Source organism: Octopus bimaculoides, chromosome Z, assembly GCF_046866305.1.
Source record: "Octopus bimaculoides isolate indiv1 chromosome Z, ASM4686630v1, whole genome shotgun sequence".
Classification (NCBI taxonomy): Eukaryota; Metazoa; Mollusca; class Cephalopoda; order Octopoda; family Octopodidae; genus Octopus; species Octopus bimaculoides.
In genome coordinates, this window is record NC_142944.1 from 22,202,516 (window position 1) to 22,215,015 (window position 12,500).

The window sequence follows — 12,500 nt, forward strand, 5'->3', positions numbered from 1 at the left end:
ATATGTATGTATGTATATATTTGTATGTATATATATGTATGTATATATATATATGTATGCATACATATGTATGTGTATATATATGTATGTATATGTATGTTTTTATTTGGGTGGGGGGATGGAGTGGGGTGAATGTAGATGAGATGCCGTGTTTTGATATAATTTACAATATGATGTTGTGCTTAAGAATTGTGAAATTGTTTCAAAGAAGAAGAAAATCAGATATTCAAACAATCGTTGTGATGATGACATATTCATACATACACACATTTGTATGCATACATATATGATCCATGAGAATTTGAATATCTTTGACTGTGCAAGGAACTAAGTTGCAATCATCTGTGTAAAGGTCACAACTAAGCGACAGGAACATTTTCGGATTGGCAACAAATGAACACAAGTTGAAGAGACAACCAGAAGTTTCGTACATCACATATGCCCCAGGAGAGCAATCCACAGCAAATGTATGAATGAGAGTAACAACAAAATACAAAGTAAAGAGAGCTGAGGCAAGGATGCCACCCTGTGTGACACCATTCTCTATAGGAATAGGTTCTGCTATGCCAACACAGACATTGATCCATGCCTACATACATATATGCAAACATACATACATCCACATAGATATAAACATATACATATAGGTATGTACATGTAGATATATATATATATATATATATACATACGTATACATGTAGATATATATATATACATATATATACATATACATACATATACATGTAGATATATAAATATACATACGTACATATCATCATCATCATCATCATCATCATCATCGTTTAACGTCCGCTTTCCATGCTAGCATGGGTTGGACGATTTGACTGAGGACTGGTGAAACCGGATGGCAACACCAGGCTCCAGTCTGATTTGGCAGAGTTTCTACAGCTGGATGCCCTTCCTAACGCCAACCACTCAGAGAGTGTAGTGGGTGCTTTTACGTGTCACCCGCACGAAAACGGCCACGCTCGAAATGGTGTCTTTTATGTGCCACCCGCACAAGCCAGTCCAGGGGCACTGGCAACATATACATATATATATATATGTATAGGTAGATACCAATGCATGAAATTCTTGGACCTTAAGTCACTCTGTTACTTCTGCTATACATATACATATACATATATATATATATATATATATATATATATATACACACACACATTCTACACTGTAAGATGTTATGAATGTTTTGGTTCTTTTACCCACACATGATTTCATATCTAGAGCAAATAAAAGCATGGAAGACCTTTTCTTTTTAAATTTTTAAGTTCAATGACTACACAAAGGGTGAATATATATATATATATATATATATATATATATATATATATATATATATATATATATATCTTTATAACCAAAGTAAACCAAAAACTTGCCTTACTCCCACCCCATCTTTCCCATTATCTTTCAAAATAATTTATGCTGCACCCATGGATTTAAAATATTAGTGTCTGATAAATCCTCTAACACAGAGAAAGCATAGTCTCTTTGCTACAACAATAAACTCTATTTAAATATGAGTTATCTTTTACTTGTTTCTGTCATTGAACTGCAGCCATGCTGTAGCATCTCCTTGAAGGTTTTAGTTGGAAACAAAATCAATCCTTGTACTTGTTTCTGTTTTTTAAGCATAGTTCTTATTCTATTGGTCTCTTTTCCCAAACTGCTAAATTGTGGGGATGTGAACAAACCAACACTAGTTGTCAAGCAGTAGCAGAAGACAATCACAAAGACACACACACACACACGGAGCTGATGTTCTTCAGCTTCTGCCTACTAAATCCACTCACAAGGCTTTCAGTTAGTCAAGACAGCTTTAGTAGCAGACACTTACCGAAGGTGTTGTGCACTGGGACTGAACTTAGAGCAATGTGACTAGAAAGCAAGCTTTTTAACCACTCAGCCATGCTTGCGCTATATATATATATATATATATATATATATATATATATATATGTATATATTAAGGATGAAACTCCTTCCTGAGTCAGAAAGACACCTCCCCCTGGATGCTACTATTAGTTTCATACAAGGAAAGCATGCCAGACAGTATTTTTTTTAAATGTCTGGTATCTCAGCGCAATCTTCAGGCACTAAAAATAGGACAATAGAATGAGCTTTCTCTCATTTCTATTTTCAGTGTCGTGCCATGTTGTGAGCAGTGACTGAAGATTGTACTGAGACACCAGATATTTAAAAAAATATTGTCTGGCATGCTTTCATTGCATGAAACTAATAGTAGCACATAAAAACATATACTGTGTTTATTAAATAATTTTTATCTCTCACCAGATGGAGGTACGTTTTTTGTTGATCTTACCATCATGGAACAATACACTGTATATATATATATATATATATATATATATATATATATATATATATATATATATATATATATATATATATATATTTATATATATATATATATATATATATATATATATATATATATATATATATATATATATAAGCAATAATTATAACAATACAGAATATGGAGACTTGTTCGCACTCAAGAGTTATTCTTCTTATTTTATTATTTATGGCATGACTGACAACTAATAGTCATCATAGATGTTGAATACTAATCAATGGAGTTAGCCATAACCTGGAACATAACTGAGAGCCACCATAGTATCCACCTTCATAGTATATCCCTCCAAACCCACACTATATATATATATATATATATATATATATATATATATATATATATATATATATATATGGGAAGGCATACATTCAGTAAGAGAGAATATTTGGGACAAAGTGAAGCTTGTTGCTTGAAAGAATGTTTGATAGAAGTTTTTCTTCTTTTTTTTTATCTTTTCTTAAAGCATATTAATGACACTTGTATAAAGCAAGTAAGTGGTTAACACCTAGTAGTCTATCCGGTATGTTAGATAAGAACAAGGAATCTACCAATTCTACAGACATGTCATTGCTGTGTAGAGGAGAAGCAAGAATTCATTTGTGTCAGTTTTACCGATTTAGAAAGAAAAAATAACAATTTACTTTCGCTGTGACAACACAAACACTAAGTCAATAACTAGTACAGACAGTTGCTGTGAATTGCATGTGCATGCATGAGTGTGTGTGTGTGTGTGTGCGCATGCATACAGGCCTGTCTGTGTGTGTGTGCTTGTAAATGTGTGAGCATGTATGTTCATGTACTTGTATATGTGTGTGCTTGTGTGTGTATGTGTGCATGCTTGCTTGTGTGTACGTGTGCATGTGTGCACATGTATGTGCATGCATGCTTGTTTGAACAGTGTATCAGCCCATATGTATATCATCATTTAACATCCATTTTTCCATACTGGCACATGTTGGATGGTGTATATTATATATATGTATGTGTGTGTGTGTAATGAGAGACAGACAGACAGAATGAGTGATAGGGAGAGGGAGATACAGGTATGGCTGTGTGGTTTAAGAAGTTCACTTCTGAACCACATGGATTTGGGTTTAATCTCATCCCACTGCTTGGACACGGTCGGCTGTTATCACCTGCTATATAGCTGTAGGTTGACCGATACTTTGTGAGTGAAATTTGATAGACAGAAACTGAAAAAAGTCTTTCACACACACACAAACACATACACAAGTCTTTGTATGCAGATCGATTACAAAATCCAAGCCTCTCCATTCATACAAACCATGTGGTATTATTTACAGTTGTCCACAAAATTTGTTCATGTTGCTTATTTGAAAACAACTGAATGGCATCTGACCATAGAGATTCTATAAAACACAGCTAAGCCATTATCATATAACCTGATGATAACTTAGCTATCTGAAACTTCAAAGTCACTATCAATAAGAATAATAAATCTTTACTCTACCAAATGTATTGAGTAGTCCTTCAATGTAATGTAAAACAGTTATTATTGTAACATAAAAACAAACACATATATATATATATTTATATATATATATATATATATATATATATATATATATATATATATATATATATATATATATATATATATATATATATATCATATAAGTGCAGGTATAGCTGTGTGGTAGGAAGCTTGCTTCCCAACCACATGGTTCTGGGCTCAGTCTCACTGTGTGGCACCTTGGGCAAGTGTCTTCTACTACAGCCCTGAGCTGACCAAAGCCTTTTGATTGGATTTGGCAGGCAGAAACTGAATGAAGCCCATCATGTGTGTGTGTGTGTGTGTGTATATCTATGTGCGTTTGTGTTTGTTTCTGTGTTTGTTCCCCCGTCACCACTTGACAATTGGTGTTGGTGTGTTTATGTCCCCCGTAACTTAGAGGTTCACCAAAAGAGACCAATAGAGTAAGTACTAGGCTTACAAATAATAAGTCCTGGGGCTGATTTCTTTGTCTAAAAACCCCCTTTAAGGTTGTGCTGCAGCATGGCCACACTCAAAATGACTGAAACGTATAAAAGAATAAAAGAGTGTGTGTGTATATATATATATATATATATATATATATATATATATATATATATATATATATATATATATATATATATATATATATATGTGTGTGTGTGTGTGTGTGTGTGGCCAGATAACTGAAGAGATGGCGGTGTGGGTTTCTGCCTCGGCATCCGAATCTCGTAGCTTTATCATGGCTACTGAATAATTGTCACATATTTCTACAGATAAATTCCTCTATTTATATAATATCGAGGTCTCTTTCTTTCTTTTGAGGTCTTTTCTATCAATATATATATATATATATTATATATATATACACACACACACACACATATATATATATATATATATATATATATATATATATATATATATATATATATATATATATATATATATATATACAGGTATGTATATTTATGAGATCAAACACCGTGGACATTGTAGCATGGTTTCTACAATTAAAAGCTTGTTTCTAAAAGAACTATACACACTGCCCCTTTAAGTGGGCTGATGGCCAATTGTGAAGAACTGATCTTGCCAAATTTCTTGAGTGCTATGAACCTCTCTAGCAGTTTGAAGAGCCATCAGAGAGCTCATCAGTAACAGATCGTAAAACATCAGGTTAAATGGCATTCATCAGATACGAATGGATGGCCACCACTACTGCTGTTGCCAACAAAACCACCACTATTGCTAATTCTTTTGCTATTACAACACCATTATTCTCACTTCCGTGTATATAGAATCTCTGCATTTCATATCACTTTCCTCCACCTGTATTGGATGTATACGTGCGTGTGTGTGCATGCATGCATGCATATATATATATATATATATATATGTGCTTCTGTGTGTGTAGGTATATATGCATATGTGCATTTACTTATATATACATGTATATTTATAAATGTGCATATATATTCATATATATATATATATATATATATATATATATATATATATATATATATATGCTTCTGTGTGTGTAGATATATATGTATATGTGCTTGTGTGTTATATGTTTTTGTATATTTTAAAATATGTATGTGTGTGTGTATATATATATATAAACACATATACTTATATATATATATATGTGTGTGTGTGTGTGTGTGTGTGTGTGTGTGTGTGTGTGTATATATATATATATATATATATATATATATACATGCATATGTATTTGTGTACATGTATGTATATATATATGTCTGTGTATAAATTATATTCTTGTTTCTGTTGTACATTGCAGAATTCCTACACACTTATTTTGGAAGCATGGCAGAGTAACAGTGATATTAATGGTACGTACACAATTTTATATTCTACAATTTTTCTTTCTTTTATTGTCTTGGACATTGGGCTGTGGCCATGCTGGGGCACCAACTTGAAGAATTTTAGTTGAACAACTCTACCCCTTTTTTTGTTGTTAATTTTTTTAAAAACCTGCTTTTTATTCTGTCAGATCTTTTTGCCAGATTAATAAGATACAGGGATGCAAACAAACCAACACTGTTTGTCAAACAGTGGCAGGGGTAAATGCAAGGACACACACACACACACATGTATATGTATGTATATATTTGTATGAGTTTGTGTGTGTGTGTGTGTGTATAGGTGCAGGCATGGCTGTGTGGTCCCTTGGGCAAGTGTCTTCTACTATAGCCTTGGGCCAACCAAAGCCTTGTGAGTAGATTTGGTAGACAGAAACTGGAAGAAGCCCGTCATATATATATATATATATATCTCTTTTACTCTTTTTTTTTTTTTTACTTGTTTCAGTCTTTTAACTGCGGCCATGCTGGAGCACCGCCTTTAGTCGAGCAAATCGACCCCAGGACTTATTCTTTAGAAGCCTAGTACTTATTCTATCGATCTCTTTTGCCGAACCGCAAAGTTACGGGGACATAAACACACCAGCATCGGTTGTCAAGCGATGTTGGGGGGACAAACACAGACACACAAACACATACATACATACATATATATATATACATATACACGACGGGCTTCTCTCAGTTTCCGTCTACCAAATCCACTCACAAGGCTTTGGTCGGCCCGAGGCTATAGTAGAAGACACTTGCCCAAGATGCCACGCAGTGGGACTGAACCCGGGACCATGTGGTTGGTAAGCAAGCTACTTACCACACAGCCACTCCTACGCTATATATATATTTGTTTGAAATATTTTCCAAACAACATCTTCATGATATGTTATTTTAAGAAGAAATTCTTTGGAATTCTTATCCATTTTCAAAATGAAGTAAAATGTGTCAACCAGTTAAATCCATTAGAAATATTATCCATACATATATTGGACAGATAATACATACATGCATATGTACATACACAGATACATACATACATATATACAAGCACATGCATAGACATATAAATACATTTATATGTACAGATATGTTTGTGCATATATATGTGTGTGTGTGTGTGTGTGTATGTGTATATATATATATATATATATATATATACATATATATATATATATATATATATATATATATATATATATATATATATATATATATATATATATATATATATATATATATATATATATATATATATATATATATATATATATATATATATATTATTAGACTTCATTATTAATAAATCATAGGGCAGCAAAAAAATTTTTAGAAATTTTATTTACCACCAGTGATCCAGCGAGAATAAAAATTAGTCAATAGGCATCTCTGTATTTTAAATGAATAATATATATATATGTGTATATAAAAGATAGAGGTGGAAATTGCACAGAAGTAAGTCTAAGACATTTCAATTTAAAAGGGAATTTTATAAAAAATTATATAAAGAAAATATTACCAGTTTTGATGTGTCTCATCTTATCAAATATCAGTAAAAATTTATAAAAATTTGGAGTAAAAACAGTTTATCTTCTGTCTGGTGGGGTCAAGAACATATACATATACATGCATACATATATACACACACATATTTACACATGCACACACACACACACACACATATATAGATAGATAGGTAGATAGATAGATAGATAGATAAGCACTCATATATACATACATTAAGACATACTTACATTCTGGAGTTGTGTTAATAAATTGATGTCAATCTGTCAAGTTCTCCATTTTCCTTTCTTATACACACACACCAACACATATATATTCATGTGTGTATACATACACACATACACTCATACTCACACACATAACACACATACATATAGACATGTATACGTATGCATGTGTGTATATAATTATCTGTTTGTTAGGGAAGTAATCAATGCAACAATAGAAAACATGTAATTAATGCAACAGAAGCAATTTAAATGTTTATATATTTAGGCTTATCTAAACCACTGAATCAGGCCAAATAAACAAGTGTGTGTGTGTGTACATGCATCTGTGTGTGTGTGTGTGTGTGTGCATGGTGGTGATAAAACAGCATGTTGATGCCGAGAGTAAATATTCTTTTATTCTTTTACTCTCTTACTTGTTTCAGTCATTTGACTGTGGCCATGCTGGAGCACCGCCTTTTAGTCAAGCAAATCAACCCCAGAACTTACTCTTTGTAAGCCTAGTACTTATTCTATCAGTCACTTTTGTCAAACCACTAAATTACGGTGGACGTAAACACACCAGCACCAGTTGTCAAGTGATGTTTGGGGGGACAAACACAGACATACACACACATACATACATACATATATATATATAATCATCGATTATCGTCCATTTTCCATACTGGCATGGTTTGGACAGTTTGACTGAAGTCTGGAGAGCCAGCGGCTGCACCAGGCTTCAAATCTGGCCTGGCAGAGTTTCTACAACTAGATGCCAACTACTCCAAGACTGTAGTGGGTGTATATATATTATATATATATATATATATATATATATATATATATATATATATATATATATATATATATATACACATACATACGATGGGCTTCTTTCAGTTTCCGTCTACCAAATCCATTCACAAGGATTTGGTCGGCCCGAGGCTATAGTAGAAGATACTTGCCCAAGGTGCCACGCAGTGGGACTGAACCCAAAACCATGCAGTTGGTAAGCAAGCTACTTACCACTCAGCTACTCCTGCACCTATATATTGGTGTTTTTTTTTTTTCGACGTGTGGCCCAGTGGTTAGGCAAATTTCAAGGTCATGAATTTAATTCCTGATCTGGTCTACTTGACTTCACATTGCTCCAGTTCACTTTGCTGAATAGTTTAACCAATAGTGGTGGTAGTGGTGGGGGGTTGGGGTTGGGGTTTAACCCACCCATGGGCCAACATCCTGTCCTGTTCTGGGGCAGAGTGTCTGGTACTCTCTTGGTTGCTTTAGTTGCTTATACACCATGGAAGACGAAATAAACTCCAGCTTCATGAATCTAAAGGCTTGTTACAGATATTTTTTACTTGTTTCAGTCATTAGACTGTGGCCATGCTGGGACAACGCACTGAAAAATCGACCCCAGTACTTTTTTTTATCTCAGCCTGGTACTTAATCTACCGGTCTCTTTTGCTGATCCACTAAATTACAGGTATGTAATTACATCAACCCTGGTTGTCAAACAGTCATGGGAGACAAATGCAGACACAAAGATACCTACATGTGTGTGTGTAATAAAGCAGGCTTCTTTCAGTTTCCATTTGCCAAATTTACTCATAAGGCTTTTGTCAGTCTGAAGCTATAGAAGAAAACATTTGCCTAAGGTGCCACACAAAGGGACTGAACCTGGATGTTTCTTACTGGACACGGACGCACACACACACAGATACATATATATAACTATAACAGGCTTCTTTCAGTTTCCATCTGCCAAATCCACTCACAAGGTTTTGGTCAGCCCAAGGCTATAGTAGAAGACACTTGCCCAAGGTGCCATGCAGTGGGACTGAACCCAGAACCATGTGGTCAGGAAGCAAACTTCTTACCACTCAGCCACTCCTGCACCTATTTACCATTTTAAAATTTTGAGCTGGTTAGTGTGGTTGATAGTATTTGTGTGTGTGTACACACAGAAGAAACCATTTGTTATGATGACAGATAATGTAATCGAACTGTTATTGTTATCTAAATTAGCTGGTACCCATCTCTTTAGTTCAAAACAAATTAAAAATTATCTGTTAATTATATATATATGTATACATATAAATATATATGTGTATATTATTTGTTGTTGTACATATGAATACTCCTGTAGCATGTTGATTCATTATCAACATCATCATCATCATCATCATCATTTGTAATGTCCCCTATGTGCTGGCATGGGTTTGACCAGACCTGCTGAGACAGTTTCCCTTGTCTAACAGCAACCATTTTCTGTTTTGAAACTGCCAAGCTCCTATACACATTATTTATAAAGCATATAAACAAGTCATTGTCACTCACACCTGTACTTGTCCCCTCTGTCTTATTTTATCCTTTCAACATTCAGCATCTTCCCCTTTTCAAATGCTCCCCTTTTAGAAGTGCACTCTGTAAAGTGATTGGGGTATGTGTGTGTGTGTGTGTATGTGTATATATATATATATATATATATATATATATATATATATATATATATATATATATATATATATATGTGTGTGTGTGTGTGTGTGTGCATGTAGTACTTTGATAAGTGCCAGTACATGACACTCTTGGCTCTTGAGTCACTCTGTAACTTCTATTGATTAATAATAAAAGCATACACACATACACAACCACCCACCCACACACTAGTATATGTGTGTGTAGCACAATTATGTTTTCACTATCACAAGATTGTTTTTTTAATGTTTTATTTTTTTTGTATTTCTCCTATCTTCGATATCTGTAAAAGTCAAACAAGTTATCAATCACTACGTTAAAAACCAACACTTGCTGCCATCTTAACGTATCTCCACTTGTTGCAACAACCTATCTCCTCCGCTTCTAGTTCAACTGTACTTCAAATCATGAAGTGCAGATTCTCTGACAATCTGCCAAAAGATTCTGCTGCACCTTTTGTGTACTCACTGGTTGAAATTGTTTACATAGTATAGAATTTCCATGTACATCTTTCTTAAAAGCTCAACAAGGCAGCCATCCTGTTTGTGTTTAAATATTGAGGTCATGGCCAGCGATTCATATATGATAAGGTCAAGGCCACTCAGTGTTGTACTAGATTTTTAAATAAAGACAGGGCTTTTTTTCCTCTATAACAAACCTGAAGACCTGACGACCTATCTTTTGTTTCTAAGGAGCCCACTCTAAATATTGATATATCTAAATGTATGTGATACCTATATATTTATGTGTGCATGTTTATACATATATATACATATATGTTTATGTATATGTTTATATGTAATTGTGTACAAATAATATATATTGTAAACATTATCAACCGCACATTCAATGTATATGTTTTACATAGAGTATGTGTGGTCTATAATATTTATAACACTAGTGCTGCTTCTAATTCATATTTGAATCAATTTTTTTTCTCCGTGTTTTTCTCCTTGTTTTCTCCGTATTCTTTCTGTTGAAGAGCGTAGCTCGAAACGTTAAAGACTTTCTGTATTCCCAAGCGTCAAACTAATACTTCCTTTTGTTGTTTACACAACCTGTCCTCGTCTGTTGTTGTTTTTTTTTTCGTACATTCTCCCATATATATATATATATATATATATATATATATATATATATATATATATATATATATATATATATATATATATATATATATGTATATGCATACAAATGACTAATGAATTCCTGCCTCCCAGAGTTGAAGAATTACATTTGTGTTCAGCTTTAGAGTCTGACGACATCCATGAGGCTAATGCCTTTGTAAATGCAAAACTATTGGTCACTCTAAGACCAGACATTAACTGAACTACTTTTAATACATATGGATTCAAGTAATCCAGTAGATTGACGGTTGCAATAGTGATAGTATGAGCTGTAGTTGTGATTGAGGCGATGGTGTTGGTGGCGGCGGTGGTAGTGGTGGTGATGGTGGTGGTTGTTGAGGCAGTCAAGTACTCCTTAATGTATGATTCTACAAAACATAGAATATATAGTATGATGCAAGAGAAAATGATAAGGAGTGTATAAAATAATAAATAACAAGAGAATATAGCATGATAAAATAATTTGTTTAATTATTGGAAATTCTTATATTTCTCTCGTTATTTATAACTTTATATGTAATACACACACACATACACACACACACACACACACACACACACACACACACACACACACACACAAATACACACACACAGATAGATAGATAGATGGAAACTGGAAGAAGCCTGTTGAATGTGTGTGCGTGTTTTGGCATTTACTCACTGACTGTAAACAAAGAGTCACCATTCACAAAAGCCTTGTTGTTTGCAATTGTCTGAGAGAGGTTGACTGGTCTACTCATCTGATAAACTGTTGAAAATTATTACTTTGCTTGAACACATGTGGGGGTTAATGACTGGAAGGACATGTAGCCGTAGAAGAAAATCTGCCTCAGCAGAGTCTTGTTTGGCCAAGGCAAACATGGAAATGAAATGTACATAGTAAAATGATGATTTGATGTATAACTATAAATGCATGCAAATAAACACACACACACATCAGAGTTTGTATGGTTGTGTGCAGATAAATATGTTAGTCAATGAAGTTCCAACAGTCTGAGTTTCACATTTAATTTTTGTATGTTTTACAATTTATGATAATACAAATACTGTCATGCTTTCTGCAATCTTCAGGTTATGTAGTTGTGTTTCACAACTGATAAATGAGAATATTATTTCATATTGTCAAAACTGATGGAGTGCCATATATATATATATATATATATATATATATATATATGAATATATTTATACATCTATAATAATAAGTGTCAAAACGAATTTCTGTGTGTTGCACTTTGACCCACCCACCCTCTCACTATTCAATGACACTTCTACTATTCCTCCTGATGGGGTGAGAGTAATAGTAGGTATAGAGATGGTAGTAGATTGACGGTTGTGATGATAATAGTATGATGGGGTATTTTTAATAGTATGAGC

General features: G+C 33.6%; 1 protein-coding gene across 1 annotated transcript in view; it reads left to right on the plus strand.

Annotated features, from left to right (window-relative positions):
- The window catches only part of LOC149132169 (protein jagged-1-like), a 163,036-nt gene that overhangs the window by 120,171 nt on the left and 30,365 nt on the right, over positions 1 to 12,500 (plus strand). Inside the window, exon 2 of the mRNA XM_089364968.1 lies at positions 5,704 to 5,755. Within this exon, the coding sequence (XP_089221094.1) occupies positions 5,704 to 5,755 (52 nt within the window). The remainder of the gene's footprint in view (positions 1 to 5,703; positions 5,756 to 12,500) is intronic.